Genomic DNA, 17,197 nt, shown 5'->3' on the forward strand with positions numbered 1-17,197 from the left:
AGGGCATCCTGTTCACAGTGATTCAGAAGTACACCCCACTGGGTCCAAAAGGTAAGTGGGAACAGAATTGCATCCTGAGTGAACCACACAGGTGAAGAAGGATTTTGTTCAGAGTTTCCCACATCCCGACTCATCAGTTTAGCCACTGCACAGCACATGCTGTGCTACCTACATAGAAAGGAAAGGTTCCTCCTGTGCAAGCACCGAATCATTGCTGACTCCTAGAGGGACGCCGCTTGCGCTGGCGTTTTCATGGCAGACTGTAGTGGGGTGGTTTGCCATTGCCTTCCCCACTCGTGACTACCTTTCCCCCAGCAAGCTGGGTACTCATTTTACTGATCTCGGAAGGATGGAAGGCTGAGTCAAGCTGAGCCGGCTACCCGAGACCCAGCTTCCGCTGGGATCAAACTCAGTTTGTGGGGAGAGTTTCAGTTGCAATACTGCCACCTACCACTCTGCGCCACACGAGGCTCATGTGCTACTGACATACTTCTACTCATATTGTCTTAGGAGACAATCTTCATATCATTAGTTTGAGCAAGATTTTTCTCTAGTTTGTATTTAAGATGATATGACAATCTCATTGCAGCATAATCCCTAAAAACTACCAGCATGTCCTTGCCTTTGTTTTTGCCATTCATGAGTTCAACAAGGATGCTCAATTATTACTGAATACCACGCTGAGATCCAGTGTTACAGAGAATGCTTTTAATTCACGGCAAGCCATTGTGAACTCTCTGAATCTTATGGGACAAGGGGATCCTCTCAATTACAACTGTGTCAGGAAAGATAAGTTAATGGCTGTTGTTGGTGGTCTCACCTCTCAAAACTCCATCCAGATGGCCAATGTCTTAAATGTCTACAAGATACCACAGGCACGTGTTCAGAACTATTTGTTTATTGATTTACAATATTTATATACCACTCTACATTCAAAGATTTCAGAGCGGTGAACAGCAGGTAGGGTAAAAGAATAAAAACCATGTTAAAATCATTACTGTTTTAAAAAAGAAACAGAGTTCTGATAAACTGAGTTCTGAATAAACTGTGGCTGGTCACTCAAGGAAGGCTTCCTGAAATAATAATGTTTTCAGGTGGTGCCAGAAGCAACACAATGTTGGCATCTGCCTGACCTCCAAAGGCAGGGAATTCCATAGGAAGGGGGCCACCACACTGAAGGCTCTTCTCCTGGTGGACTCCAGTTGGGCCATAGGTCCATGTGGAACCACCAGGAGCATGACCTCTGATGACCTCAGTGTCTGAGCAGATTGGTAAGGGAGAAGGCGCTCTCTCAGGTATCCTGGTTCCAAGTTGTTTAGGGCTTTGTATACTAGTACTAGTACCTTAAACCTGGCCTGGTAGAGAATAGGCAGCCAGTGCAGTTCCCTCAGCAAAGGAGTTGAATGCTGAAAAGGTGCAGCTCCTGACAACAGCTGGCCTGCTGCATTCTGCACAATCTTCAGTTTCTGGAGCAGCCTTAAGAGCAGCCCCAAATAGACCACACTGCAGTAATCTAGTCTTGAGGTAGCTAAAGCCTGTACCACTGTGGCCAAGCTATCCTTGTCCAGAAGAGGCCATAGCTGGCGAACCAGCCAAAGATGGTAAAAAGCACTCCGAGCTGCCATGGCCACTTGGCCTTCCAGCAACAACGATGGATCTAGTAGTAACCCCAGCCTACACCTGATTTTTCAGAGGGAGTGCAACCCCATCCAGAACAGGCAATGAGCCTATCTCCCAGAGTCGGGAACCACTCGCGCACAGGGCTTCTGTCTTGCCAGGATTCAGCTTCATTTTATTGGCCCTCCTCCAGCCCAATTCTGAGGGTAGGCACTGACCCAGGACTTGCACAGCCTCACCTGATGCACATGTCACAGGGAGATAGAACTGTGTGTCATTGACATACTGATGGCATTTGGCTCCAGATCCCCTAATGACCATTTCCAGTGACTTCATATAGAAGTTAAACAATATTGGGGACATGGCGGTACCTTGCGGAACCCCATAGCTCGATTGCCAGGGGGCTGAGGAATAATCATCCAATGTTAATCTCTGAAATTGGTTCCATAGGTAGGACTGGAACCACTCTAATACAGTCTTGAGCTGGTCTTTGACCGTAATAAAGTTTTATTCTATTCTATTCTATTCTATTCTATTCTATTCTATTCTATTCTATTCTATTCTATTCTATTCTAAATACAATGCCTTCGATACCCATCCCATGGAGTTGTTCCAGGAGGATACCATGGTATCAAAAGCCGATGAGAGGTCAAGCAGAATTAACAGAGTTGCACTCCCCCTGTCTCTCTCTCAGTGAAGGTCATCCATCAGGGTGACCAAGGCTGATGCAGTACCATAACCAGATCAAAACCTGGGCTGGAATGGGTCTAGATAATCAGTATCCTTCAAGAGCACCTGCAGTTGCTCTGCCACGACTGTCTCAAGTAGCTTCCCTAAAAAAAGGCATAGTGGTGACTGGGCAGTAATTGTCTAAGACCATTGGGTCCAGAATGGGTCCAGAACTTCAGGAGCGGGCACACTACTGCCTCCTTAAGGACAGCAGGGACCACCCCTTCCTGAAAGGAAGCATTTCTTGCTCCCTGAACCCACCCAGTCATACCCCCTTGACTAGCATGTATTAGCCAAGAGGGGCAGGGATCGAGAGGGCACGTGGTCAGTTGCATTGCTGCAAGCACCTTGTCCACATCATCAGGACACAGCACCTGGAACCGATCCCACAAAATTGGGCACAATGGATACCTCAACTGGAACTGCACTAACCACAGCCTCAAGTTAGCTGAGGAGACAAGTGATTTTGTCCTCAAGTGCAATGTAGAAAGGTCACAGGGTGTCCTTGACAAGGCCAGGGCACCATTTGCTGGGGAGGATGTTAAGATCCCCCGGACCACCCGGACAAGCTCCATTGTACTGCTATTTGAGGACACAATGGAGGCAGCAAAATAACCCTTCTTTGCTGTCCAGACTGCCACACAATAGACACAATTATGTGCTCTAGAGTAGGCTTGGTCATCTTCACCTTGAGTCTTATGCCATTTGTGTTCTAGTCAACATCCAGCCTATTTCATTGACTGCAGCTCTCCAGTATACCAAGGAGCAGAGCGGGCTCCACAGCACCGGAGAGGGCACCCATGAGCAATCAGGTCGATGGCCCTCCGCATCTCACAGAATTATAGTGAAGCTATCGCAAAGGGAGCTCATGTTTGTGTCCAACATTGTAACACCACAACACTTAGAGTACTACCATATATGTCTACTTAAAAGTAAGCCCCATTGAGGTCAATGGAGCTTACTCCCATGTAATTTGGTATAGGACTGCTGATTTAGAATCCAAGCTGGGAATGGTGTTTGGCAGAAATGTTAATCTTGAGAAAACCATTGATTCTGCACCCTGCTTCCTATTGTTGTTGTTGTTCAGTCGTTCAGTCGTGTCCGACTCTTCGTGACCCCATGGACCATAGCACGCCAGGCCTTCCTGTCCTACGCTCTCTCCCGGAGCATGCTCAAGTTCATATTCATTGCATCAGTGATGCTATCTAGCCATCTCATCCTCTGCCGCCCCCTTCTCCTTTTGCCTTTAGTCTTTCCCAGCATCAGGGTCTTTTCCAGAGAGTTTTCTCTTCACATTAGGTAGCCAAAATATTTGAGCTTCAGCTTCAGTATCTGTCCTTCCAATGAGCACTCAGGGTTGATTTCCTTTAGGACTGACTGATTTGACTTTCTTGCAGTCCAGGGGACTCGTAAGAGACTTCTCCAGCAATCGATATTACTGGGTATGCATAATAGGAAGTGTAAGATTGGACTATTAGATTGCACAACATTTGTTAGAAAGTCCTATTCAAGGAAATCAAGATATTAACCTTGACCGAGATTTGTATAGTTTATGCTTGAGAAGAAAGGGATGTTTTTCTCAGATTAAAAACCATATCTTTCTCATTAGCTCAGCTATGGCTCCTTTGATCCAGTGCTGAGGGACAAAACTCGCTTTCCTTCTTTCTACCGGATGGTCCCAAATGAAGACCACCAGTATGCTGGGATTGTTGGGCTTCTCAAGCATTTTGGATGGAACTGGATTGGTCTCATTGTTTCAGAGGATGACAGTGGGGAAACCTTCCTTCAAGCCATGAGATCAAGGCTTCTGCAGCATGATATATGCATTGCTTGGACACAGATGATCCCAACAATGTCACAGTTTTTACCAGAGGAACTATTTCAAGAAAAAGTGGGAGCAATCCTATCAACACTCCCACTGAGAGAAACCAACGTGATTGTTGTCTATGGTGACAATCAATCTCTGGAGGGTTTACAATCAGTTTTGTACACCCGTGAATTTTATATTCACCCCATAGAGAGGGTTTGGATCACCACAGCTGAATGGGATTACACTGCTGTGTTGGCTAGGGACAAATTCAGCACAAAAACCTTCAATGGCACCTTGTCATTTATTCTCCATACAAATGTGGTGCCAGGATTTCGGGACTTTCTGGAGAGCATAAATCCATTTCAGTCAAAGATTTATTTCATCAAGCAGTTCTGGTTCACTGCTTTTTTCTGTTCGCTCCCGGTATATAACATGTACGCGCCGAGCAATGAAAACTGCACTGGGGAAGAGAAACTGGGAAGCCTCCCTGGATCTGTGTTTGAAACGGCGATGTCTGGCCAGAGCTACAATATCTACAATGCTGTCTATGCTGTCGCACATGCTCTCCGTGCCATGGATTTAGCAAAAACCAAACAGAAATCAAGAGGACATGGGGACAGATGGGGCCTCTGGAAAGTCCAGCCATGGCAGGTACTCCCAGCTACAGACAAATCATGGAATATCATAAGATAGTCAGTGTAGTGTAGGAGTTAGAGCGTTGGAGTAGAATTAGGGGAACCCAGGTTCTAGTCCCCACTCCACCATGAAGCTCACTGGGTGACTCTGGGCCAGTCATTGACTCTCAGTCTAACCTACCTCACAGGGTTGTTGTGAGGATAAAACGGAGAGGAAGAGGATTATGTATGACACCTCGGGGCCTCTGGAGGAAAGACAGGATATAAATTAAGGAAATAAAATAAGATACCATAAGGTACTATGATGGAGGGGGAGCTTACCATTCAAAATGGATAAACCCTCATCATGACCCCCTGACTCATCTTTTTCTCAAACTAAAAAGCCCCAACCACCTTTTTCTTTCCTAATAGATGGGGTGTTACAAACTCTTGATCATTTTGGTTGGCCTTAATAGATACAGCCAGTTAAACAAGAATTAATTGAAGAAGAATGATGGTGACCATATACACATCTTAATTTATAAGAACAGAATAACAGAAGAAGATGCATGCTAGATCAGACCAAGGGTCTGTCTAGTCCACCATTCTGTTCACACAGTGGACAACCAGCTGCCTGCAGGAAATTCACAAGCAAGACATGAGTGCAAAGCACCCTCCCGCCCATGTTCCCCAGCAACTGGTGTATGTAGGCATACTGACTCTGATGCTGAAGTTAACAGATAGCCATCAGGACTAATAGTCATTGATAGCTTTCTCCTCCATGAATTTGCCCATTTCTATTTTAAAGCCTTCTGAATTGGTGGCCATCCCGATATCTTGTGGAAGTGAATTTCATAGTTGAACTATGCACTGTGTGAAGAAGTATTCCCCTTTATCTGTCCTGCATCTGCCACCAATCAGCTTCATGGGATGAGCCCAGGTTCTAGTATTATAGTACTATAGGACTAGATGGTATAGTACTATATAGTATAGTATATTATACTACACTGTAGTATAACATATTATAGTACTGAAGTATATAGCACTAGTATAAGAAGAGAGGTGCTGGGGCACAAACAACATTTCGTGACACTGAAGCCTCCCTCTGTAAGCCCCAATGAGAGAGGGCTGGTTCACTGTAATGGCTCCTTGTGTGAGGAGGAAACATTGTACACATGTTCTAATTCCTTGGACTAATTTCCTTATTATTGCTTCATACGTTTCTCCAATGTCTTTATTATTGCTTCATATTTTTCAAGGTGGAGTCCTGGAATGGAAAACTCTCTTGGAGCTTTTTTTCCTGGAGCAGTGCCCACACAACACCTCCTGCCGCTGCCATGCCCAACTGCTGGCTGTCAATTTGAGCTGTGATTTGAGCTGCTGGAGGATGGGGGAGCATGAGCTGTCACCCACCTTCCACTCAATACCTTGCGGGGTCCTTCTCAGAGTGAGGCGTTGGCAGGGAGGAGGCCATGGGCACTGCCTGCGCTCCCTGGCCACCTCCAAGATCACCTCCCTGCCAACGCCGAGCTCCGAGGAAGGAACCTTGCACTCCCTGCCTGCGCTCCCTGGCCACCTCCACGATCACCTCCCTGCGAATGCCTAGCTCTGAGGAAGGAACCCTACACTCCCTGCCTGCACTCCTTGGCCACCTCCAAGATCACCCTCCCGCCAATGCCTAGCTCTGAGGAAGGAACCCTGCGCTCCCTGCCTGCGCTCTCTGGCCACCTCCAAGATCACCTCCCCGCCAACGCCTAGCTCTGAGGAAGGAACCCTGCGCTCCCTGCCTGCACTCCCTGGCCACCTCCAAGATTACCTCCCCTCCAATGCCTAGCTCTGAGGAAGGAACCCTCAGAGCAAGGCATTTGGGTTGGGTGGGCACATTCTAGCTGTGACTTTTGCCACAGCAGGGCAGCAGCTAGTGCACCTCTCTAGGTGTCCATCACCCAGTGCCTCAATTCAAGAGTAAAATAATGGGCAGCAGCATTGGGACACTTGGCAGTGGGTGTGCGGGATCCATGGGATCCACTGCCCTTCCAGTTCTGTTGCCTGAGGTGGGGGATTCATCCCACCATATGGAGGGCTTGCCCTGCCCTATTTCATTCATCATCTTCCACCTCAGCTTGGATGGAACATTGTTGAATATTTGGCAAGTACAGGCCCTCGCAAAGTCATCTTGGTCATACTGATGCTTTAGAAGATAGACACTGAATGCCTGATGGGGCTTCCGCACACTGCGCTCCTAGCACTACCAGACAAAGCTACCCTGCAGCCATTATGTGTTTCACTTCTTTCCAGAGGGAGACAGAGTAGGAAAAAAATACTGAATTGGGAATAGATGGGAGGGTTACAAATGAAAGGCAACATTGTCTAGACTGACCTGAAATTCTGTGAATAAGGCAGGGTGTTGTTGTTGCTGTTCAGTCGTTCAGTCGTGTCCGACTCTTCGTGACCCCATGGACCAGAGCACGCCAGGCCTTCCTGTCCTCTGCTCTCTCCCGGAGTGTGCTCAAGCTCATATTCATTGCATCAGTGATGCTATCTAGCCATCTCATCCTCTGCCGTCCCCTTCTCCTTTTGCCTTCAATCTTTCCCAGCATCAGGGTCTTTTCCAGGGAGTTTTCTCTTTGCATTAGTTGGCCAAAATATTTGAGCTTCAGCTTCAGTATCTGTCCTTCCAATGAGCAGTCAGGGCTGATTTCCAGCAGGGTGATTGCATGATAAATGCTTCATCTGGAAGCACCCAAAATGTCACAAGACGGCAAATTCCAAGGAAATGACATCACCCAGTTCAGACTGTCTGACCACCCTGGAACCTGTAAGGAAGCAGAGCAGTTTATCAGTCCTTTTAGTAAACAAACAATACATTGTCAGTTATTTTCTCCTCTGATACAGCTTCACTCTTTTCTGAGAAGCATCCGCTTTAATAATACTGCTGGGGAAGAAATCTTTTTTGATGACAATGGGAACCTGGCAGGTGGATACGATCTCATCAACTTGGTCACCTTCCCCAATGAATCCTTCCAGAGAGTCCAAGTTGGAAGGATGGAGCCCGAGGCTACTCCAGAGAAGGGGTTCACCATTAATGGAAGTGCCATTGTGTGGAATCACAAATTTAATCAGGTGGGAACAATTATTTTCATCATAATCTGTTTCATCAACACTGATTTATAAGCACATTCCGGATCCTGCTGGTATACAAGATGGTTGATAACTTGATCAGAATCTGCTGGACATGCTTGGTATTTCTTTATTATTTATTGTATTAAAAACATGGTATATACATTTATCTAGGTATTGTACAAAACATAATAATTTCACAAAAAGTTACCAATAAACCCTAATAAAAATAAACAACAATATAAAACAATACAGCATCAAATATATTATGAATACACAAACTCAAATGACCATTAATTAGTATTATTAATATTATTACTTTGACACCACTTAATATATTAGAATCCCTAAGCGGTTTATATTAAATACAATGTAACAATATAGAAATGATATAAAAATAATAAATAATAAAAACCAGTTAAGTTCATTTAAATACATTCCATCACCTTAACAATAAAACAGAGTGATGGTAACAGAGTCTCACTGGTCAGGGAAAGCCTGTTTTCAAGAGGCGTTTAAAACTTGACACCCTTTTCTGCCTCTCAAATCACACACGGCTGAGTGATCCGAAAGTTGGGTGCCACCACTGAGAATGGCCACTTATGTCCCCCTAGCTGGTGACATTGCATTGGCTTCAGAAGAGCCAGCAAGGCCTCCTCAGAAGATCTCAGGGGTCAATTGGGTATATAAAGGAACGCAGTCAGCTCACCTGGTCCTGAGTCTTTTAGGGCTTCATATGGCAATAAAACACCCTTGAACATGGCTTGGTAACAAATAGCCAGCCAATGCTGTTCTTTTAATGCAGGCTTAACGTGTATATATCTAGGTGATCCACTGAGCATCCTGCCTGCAGCATTCTGCACTCGCTGAAGCTTCCTAACCAGGCACAAGGGCAGACATATGCAGGGCATATTACAGTAGTCTAACTGTGAGGTTACCAGTGCATGGATCACAGTGGCTAGGCTGTGAATATGCAGGAATGGACGTAGTTGGAGAGTCAGCCAAAGTTGGTAATAGGTGCTCCAAGCCACTGAGGTCATCTGGTCATCTAGTAACAAAGAAGGATTCAGAAGCAGGCTACGTACCTGTTCCTTCAGAGGAAGTGCAACTTTATCCAGAACAGGTGAACAACCCAATTCCTGGACCTGGGAACCACTCACCAATAGGCTCTTCATCTTGCCAGGATTCAGCTTTATTTATTTTATTTATTAGTTATTAAATTTATTAATCGCCCATCTGACTGGTCACCCAGCCACTCTGGGCGATGTACAACCCACCATAAAACAATTTAAAACAATAAAATTTTACCATAATTTTTTTTTTAAATACCCTAACCCACCCCAAATGCCTGCCTGAACAACCACGTTTTTAATGCACGACGGAAGCTCATTAAAGAGGGGGCATGACGGAGTTCCCTAGGGAGGGAGTTCCACAGAGTGGGGGCCACCACAGAGAAGGCCCTCTCCCTCGTCCCCACCAGTCTAGCTGTCCTGGCTGATGGGACAGAGAGAAGGCCATCCGAGGCTGATCTTGTTAAGCGGCCTGTCTGGTGTTGCTGGAGGCGCTCCTTAAGATAGGCTGGGCCGGAACCATATAGGGTTTTAAAGGTCAAAACCAACACCTTGAATTTGGCCCGGAAAACAACTGGTAGCCAGTGCAACTCCTTCAGCACTGGAGTGATGTGATCTCGCCGGCGGCTGCCTTTAATCAGGCGAGCCGCCGCGTTCTGTACCAGCTGCAGCTTCCGAACCGTCTTCAAGGGTAACCCCACGTAGAGCGCATTACAGTAGTCTAAACGAGAGGAGACCAGGGCATGTACTACCGATGGGAGCAGATGGTCGGGGAGGAAGGGGCGCAGCCGCCGTATCAGATGGAGTTGATACAGCGCTGTCCGGCTCACAGCTGACACCTGAGCCTCCATGGACAGCTGGGAGTCCAAAATGACCCCCAGGCTGCAGACCTGGTCTTTCAAGGGTAGCCGTACCCTATTCAACACCAGCTTCAGTTTACTGGCCCTCATAGTTAAACTGCTTCAGCTTTTGAGAATGTGGGGAAAAACTGCACAAAGACTGGGAAACCATAAATAATCAATGGTTGGTTGAAAGGCAGAGGGACCAGGGGAAGGGGCCGCGGCCTTCTGGAAAACCCTGAGCGGTGGCAGATATAATGATCGTAATGCCTTGTTCCAATTAGAATTCTCACCCCCATATTTTACACTAGTTGGAGTTTCCAGACCTTCCTCAAAAGCAGCCCCATAAAGAACACATTACAGTAATCCAAATGAGAAGTTATGAATGCCTGGATCTCTGCAGCTAGGCTATCCAGATATGAAAGGCATAAATTTCTCACTCTGTACTCTTCTCTCTCTCTCCCCTAATGCACATTTTTATTTTGTTAAATGTAGTCATCGGATGTCTTCAGGAAACTACCTAGTAGGGTGTAGGACAGGGATATACAACTTCTGATCTGCCAGATGTTTATGCTTACAACTCTCATCAGCCCAAGCCCAGCATAGCCAATGGTGAGGGCATGGGAGTTGTAGGCCAAAACATCTGGAGGACAACATGTTGGCCACCCCTGGGATAGGAGAATGGCTATTTGCATTGGGGAAGACAGGAATGTTGGCTTCTTTTTTGACAACTTCCAGTGTATTTGTCTCTGGGCCCCATTGAGAGACCCAAATAATTTGACTGATGAACTCTAAGAACAATATGGAATTCATCTCCTCTCCCCACATCGGCCCTTTGGTTGGCCGGCCTCCTTAGCTTGATTGAATTTACAGCTTGAGACAAGTATTTGTACTGCTAGAGATCTGCAGTGCAGGATTTGGCCCATTATTTCTCTCTCTCTCTCTCTCTCTCTTTTATTTTATTTTATTTTGTTTTAATTTTAATTTTAAGAAGATGCAGAATAAACTACAAAATACATAAAACTACACAACATGATGATGCATTATTCATTTATGAAATTATATAAATGTGTTGTTAAACCTACTGGAACTATTAATTATGAGATTGGGAAGCATGAATACATATTAATTTCCATATAATTTGTTCCCCCAAAATCAATAAAAGACTCCATGCTCTTTAATTATGGATTCTTTGGTGTACTATACCTTAAATCCAGTGATTTTTTATAATTGTGCTAAGTGCCAAACCTTGCTACCTATTCTGTGACCTCGTTCAGAAGAGCACTGTGGAGGAAGGAACCATTGTAATTCCTTCCCCCGCCTGGGCCATGCACGTGACTGCGATTTGCATAATCTCCTGCGACATAGTGTGGGGGGGGTGGCATGCTATGCGAACGTGGTGCAGGGCTGCTTTATAACCACCCCACAACCTCTATAGCACATCATGGGTTTAGGGTGGGTACAAAGCGGCCACTGCTGCATCCAGGCCAGGTTCGCATGACAAGCCAACCCCCGCTGCATTGTGGGAGATTATGTAAATGGTGGTCACAAATGCACCATGCATGGGGGTGGGGGCAGGAACCATGATGGTTCCTGCCCCCACTGTATTCATCCAAACGTGACCTCTATCTGTCATTATTTCTGCATGTTTCCAGTTCTTAATGATGATCAACTTTCCTAGTATTAATAAATGAGAAACAATTGGTTCATGTATTTTGATACATATGAATATTATTTATTTATTTATTTATTTATTATTTCATTTCATTTCTATACCGCCCAACAGCCGAAGCTCTCTGGGTGGTTCACAAAAATTAAAACCAAACGGCACACAATAAAACAATTTAAAACATATAGAACATTAAAACCACAACATAACAATACAACCACAATAAAACCTAGCAGCAGTGCAGGAGTTTAAAATACAGATTTAAACCAGCAAAGCTAAAAATTTAGAAAGCTAAAATGCTAAAATGCCTGGGAAAATAAAAAGGTCTTCACCTGGTGCCGAAAGGAATACAATGTAGGTGCCAGGTGAACCTCACTAGGGAGCTCATTCCAGAGCTGGGGTGCCACAGCAGAAAAAGCCCTCCTCCTAGTAGCCACCTGCCTCACTTCCTTTGGCAGGGGCTCACGGAGAAGGGCCGCTGACGATGATCTTAAGGTCCGGGCAGGCAGATATGGGAGGAGGCGATCCTTCAGGTAACCTGGCCCCAAGCCGTTAAGGGCTTTGAATGTTAACACCAGCACTTTGAATCGGGCCCGGAAATGGACTGGCAGCCAGTGCAGCTGGGAAAGTACTGGCGTAATATGAGCTCGCAGGCCAGTCCCTGTTAACAATCTTGCCGCCCTATTTTGGACCAGCTGAAGTTTCCAGACCGTTTTCAAAGGCAGCCCCACGTATAACGCATTGCAGTAATCCAGACGAGAAGTTATCAGAGCATGGATAACTGTAGCTAGGCTATCTCTGTCCAGATAAGGGCGTAGTTGGTATACCAGCCTAAGCTGATAAAAAGTGCTCCGTGCCACTGAGTTCACCTGTGCCTCAAGTGACAGTTCTGGATCCAAGAGCACCCCCAAACTACGAACCTGATCCTTTAGGGGGAGTGCAACCCCCTCCAGAACAGGTTGAATATCACCTAGCCGGGCAGACGAACCACCCACTAACAGTACCTCCGTCTTGTCTGGATTGAGTTTCAGTTTATTGGCCCTCAACCAGTCCATTACCGTGCCCAGGCACTGATTCAGAACAGCCACTGCCTCACCTGGGTTTGATGAGAAAGAGAGGTAGAGCTGGGTGTCATCCGCATATTGATGGCACGTCAGCCCACCCCTCTGGATAACCTCCCTCAGCGGTTTCATGTAGATGTTAAACAGCATGGGAGATAAAACAGAGCCCCGTGGAACCCCATGGCACAATTGCCATGGCACAGAGCAATAACCCCCAGCACCACCTTCTGGAATCGGCCATCCAAGTAGGAGCAGAACCAGTGCAGTGCAGTGCCTCCAACTCCCAGCCCAGACAACCTATCTAGAAGGATACCATGGTTGATGGTATTGAAAGCTGCTGAGAGGTCCAGGAGACTCAGCAGGGTCGCACTCCCCCTGTCCCTCTCCCGGCAGAGGTCATCCCACAGGGTGAACAGGGCAGTTTCTGTTCCAAAACCAGGCCTGAAGCCCAATTGAAATGGATCTAGATAATCCATTTCATTCAACAGTGCCTGGAGCTGTCCTGCAACCACCCGCTCAAGCACCTTGCCCAGGAAAAGCTCCAACTACATTGTATTCAAGGTTAAAGGTAAGTCAAATCCAGTTATTTTGTTTATATCGATTTGAATATATCTTTGGTTAATGTTGGGTCATGCTGAGTTACGGTCTTGGTATCCAAGAGCTGTCCCTTGATGCTGGCCCCAATTCTTCCTATATTCCTGTTTAGAAGCTGAGCATTATAGCAGAGAGGGAGGGGAAAAACCCTACTTTAAAGATTATATTGCAACAGTACTGCAGTGGGCCAAGAGAGGCTATTTTGGAGAACATAAGAAGAGCCATGCTGGATCAGACTAAGGGTCCATGTAGTACAGCATTCTCTTCACACAGTGGCCAACCAGCAGTTGACTGGGAACCCACAAACAGGACGTGAGTGCATCAGCCCCTCCTGCCCATGTTCCCCAGCAACAGATGCATATAGGCATACTCCCTCTGATACTTCAAGTAGTGTATTGCCATCAGGACTAATAGCCATTGATAGCCTTTTCCTCCACAAATTTGTCGAGCCCCCTTTTAAAGCCATCCAAATTGGTGGTCATCACTACATCCTGTGGTAGTGAATTCCATTGCTGAACTAAATGCTGTATGAATAAGTACTCCTTTTTATCTGTCTTGAGTCTCCCACCAATCAGCTTCATGGGATGACCCTGGGTTCTAGTATTATGAGAGAGGGGGAATAATATTTATTCATTTATTTATTAATTAAATTTATTAATTGCCCATTTGGCTGGTCACCCAGCCACTCTGGGCGATGTACAAAGCATATAATAAAACAGTTTAAAACAATAAAATTCTACAATACAAACATTTTCTAAAATACCCTAACCCACCCCAAATGCCTGCCTGAACAACCACATTTTTAATGCACGGTGGAAGCTTATTAAGGAGGGGGCATGGCAAAGTTCCCTAGGGAGGGAGTTCCACAGAGTGGGGGCCACCACAGAAAAGGCCCTCTCCCTCGTCCCCACCAGCCTAGCTGTCCTGGCTGATGGGACAGAGAGAAGGCCATCCGAGGCTGATCTTGTTAAGCGGCCTGTCTGGTGTTGCTGGAGGCACTCCTTAAGATAGGCTGGGCCGGAACCATATAGGGTTTTAAAGGTCAAAACCAACACCTTGAATTTGGCCCGGAAAACAACTGGTAACCAGTGCAACTCCTTCAGCACTGGAGTGATGTGATCTCACTGGCGGCTGCCTTTAATCAGGTGAGCCGCCGCGTTCTGTACCAGCTGCAGTTTCCAAACCATCTTCAAGGGTAACCCCACGTAGAGTGCATTACAGTAGTCTAAACGAGAGGAGACCAGGGCATGTACTACTGATGGGAGCAGATGGTTGGGAAGGAAGGGGTGCAGCCGCCATATCAGATGGAGTTGATACAGCGCTGTCCAGCTCACAGCTGACACCTGAGCCTCCATGGACAGCTGGGAGTCCAAAATGACCCCCAGGCTGTGGACCTGGTCTTTCAAGGGTAGCCGTACCCCATTCAACACCAGGTCAACATCCCCCAGCCTCCCTATCCACATTCTCCACACCATGCAAAATTTTGTACACCTCTATCATGTCTCCCCTTACTTGCCTTTTTCCCAAGCTAAACAATCCCAGGTGTCGTAACCTTCCCTCATACGGAATTGCTCCAGACCCTTGATTATTCAAGTTGCCCTCCTCTGCAACTCTGCAACTGGGAGAGGAGCCTAAAAAGTTGTGGGTCTTTGGTATTTGTTGCTGAGATGGCTCTTTAGGTGAGTGTAGTTAGAGGCTCTGGGGCCCATTGTTTTTAACTAAGAAAAATAATCAAAACACTTTGGGTTTTCTTCTTGGGAAGTGGAATCTGCCTTTAGCTGAAAGCCAGAGCAGCTTTACATCAGCAGTTTCCATCCCAAATGTCCTTCCTTGTGGTTACCATTAGATGCTGCCCAGTTCCACCTGTGTTGAGAGCTGCCACCCTGGACAGAGCATGTCCGTCCAGCAGGGGAAGCAAGCGTGTTGCTATGACTGCATTGAGTGCCCCCAAGGGAGGATTTCCATCCAGAAGGGTAAGTGAAGGGATCCAGAGTGACTTACAATACAATCCAGAAGTTTTAAATTCGGGTCTAAGGTAGTTCATGTAAGTTTTTTTTTTTCTAAACAAAAGTATATGAATGGATTTTCTTATACAGAGAAAAATCATCATGGACGTTGCAAAAAGGGAGAAGCTCCATATTATATGTTGTTTTCTGAAATATGAGATTAAATTAAAGCTACAGTATTTGTGTATTCTGGAAATACTGTGTTTGATTCTTTCTTTCAGATGCAGACCAATGTGAGAAGTGCCCAGAAGATCAGTATCCAAACAAGAACATGAACCAATGTATTCCCAAAGAAATAAGCTACCTAACTTATGAGGAGCCCTTGGGAGTAGTTCTGGCATCCTTGGCTCTTTTCCTTTCTGTGATCACAGCTGTTGTGATTGGGAGCTTCAGTCTGCACTGGAACACTCCCATCGTCAAAGCCAACAACTGGAGTATCACGTGTACCCTGCTCTCCTCTCTCCTGCTCTGCTTTCTCTGCTCCTTCTTGTTCATTGGGTGGCCTCAGAAGGTGACCTGCTTTCTGAGGCAAGCAGTGTTTGGCATAATCTTCTCCATCGTTGTTGCTTGTGTGTTGGCAAAGACCATCACTGTGGTTTTGGCCTTCATGGCCACAAAACCTGGAAACAGGATGAGGAAATGGGTTGGGAAGAGACTTGCTGTATCGGTCATCATTTTTTCTTCTCTTATTCAAACTGGCATCTGTGCTGTGTGGCTGGCAACTTCTCCCCCCTTCCCAGAATTTGACATGCATTCCCAGGTTGACACCATCACAGTCCAATGCAATGAAGGCTCATCCCTCATGTTCTACATAGTGCTGGGCTACATGGGGGTTTTGGCCATCGTCAGCTTCACTGTGGCTTTCTTTGCCAGGAAGTTGCCTGATACTTTCAATGAAGCCAAGCTGATCACTTTCAGCATGTTGGTGTTCTGCAGTGTTTGGGTGTCTTTTGTGCCAACCTACCTGAGCACCAAGGGGAAGTACATGGTGGCTGTGGAGGTCTTCTCCATCTTGTCCTCTAGTGCTGGCTTATTGGGTTGTATCTTTCTCCCCAAATGCTACATTATGATAGTGAGGCCTGAGCTGAACACCAGAGAGCAGTTAGTAAGGAAAAAAATGGTTACAATTTAGAGGAGAAATGATATCATCCTTAGGATTGGCAGTCCAGTAAACCTTGGGCTAGTTCACATGGGAGAATGTGGTCTTTGAAATACTATGGTCTTTTGTCATGTAGGGCTTTATAAGTCTCATTTTGAACTTTGTCCAGAAAGGGACTGGTAGCCAGTGAGCTGGTGTAACAAGAGCAATGAGCTCTATACAAACAACCCAGTCAATAGTTTGGCTGTAGCATTCTGTATCAGCTGAAAATCCCAAACGCTTTTCGAAGGCAGCCTCACCTAGAGTGCATTTCAATAATCCAGATGGGATGTGTCTAAGACACGTGTCCCCACAGTGAGCTAAGACATCTCTAAGGACCTGTATAATTGGCACTCAAGCCTTAGCTGTGCAATGGGACTCTTGACTACTGCCAAAACCTGGTCATCCAGATTTAGGGCTGAATTCAGGAGGACCCCCAGAATGTGAAGGGAGTCTCAGACTTTCCATGGTGGTGATGGCTGTCTTCTGCATGTTGGTTTTTAGTTCTGGGTTATGGGGTTGCTTTCTTTTCTAAAATGCTAGATTGTTATACTGAGAGATAATTGGACATAGACGTTAACATGAAGTAGAATTGTCTCACTTGACTATTCCATAGTTTTTGGGCTGGCTTCTTTTCCCTCCCTTATGTAACTATAGTGATAGCACTTCCTTCATTCTGTTTGTACTTGACTTTGTTGGGAGAAAGTTATTAGAAAATGAGTGGCATCCAGGTGCTACAATGTGGGCTGTAGTAGTTGCAAGATATTAAGAAGAAATAAAGAGGTCTCTCCAGAAAGCTGAGACATTATCTATGTTATATTTGTCCCCCCTTTTCACTTCCTCATGACCATCTTCCTAGTTATACTCCATGTCCTCAAGGCTCATAGACAAAGTGGTGGAAGGTAAAGGCAGTTTTTGGCCAGCACAAAC

The 17,197-nt window shown here is 45.9% G+C and overlaps 1 protein-coding gene across 1 annotated transcript; it reads left to right on the plus strand.

The window, feature by feature from the left end:
* The first annotated feature begins 596 nt into the window (after positions 1 to 596).
* LOC146342293 (vomeronasal type-2 receptor 26-like) lies at positions 597 to 16,261 on the plus strand. The gene is made up of 5 exons (XM_084807786.1): positions 597 to 875; positions 3,956 to 4,807; positions 7,666 to 7,893; positions 14,970 to 15,096; positions 15,351 to 16,261. Exons 1-5 carry the CDS (start codon positions 747 to 749, stop codon positions 16,259 to 16,261), a joined length of 2,247 nt encoding a protein of 748 aa, XP_084663912.1. The 5' UTR covers positions 597 to 746.
* The last annotated feature ends 936 nt before the right edge of the window (positions 16,262 to 17,197 follow it).

Source organism: Heloderma suspectum, chromosome 6 (assembly GCF_057233095.1).
Source record: "Heloderma suspectum isolate Gila_16-S chromosome 6, 16-S_ref, whole genome shotgun sequence".
NCBI classification, from domain to species: domain Eukaryota; kingdom Metazoa; phylum Chordata; class Lepidosauria; order Squamata; family Helodermatidae; genus Heloderma; species Heloderma suspectum.

Excerpts from the sequence above, each read along its gene's own strand:
- LOC146342293 (XM_084807786.1), top strand. The coding sequence starts at position 747 with ATGGGACAAGGGGATCCTCTCAATTACAACTGTGTCAGGAAAGATAAG. Across the intron at positions 4,808-7,665 it reads GGAAAGTCCAGCCATGGCAG|CTTCACTCTTTTCTGAGAAG; the intron begins GTACTCCCAGCT and ends CCTCTGATACAG. Across the intron at positions 7,894-14,969 it reads GGAATCACAAATTTAATCAG|ATGCTGCCCAGTTCCACCTG; the intron begins GTGGGAACAATT and ends GGTTACCATTAG.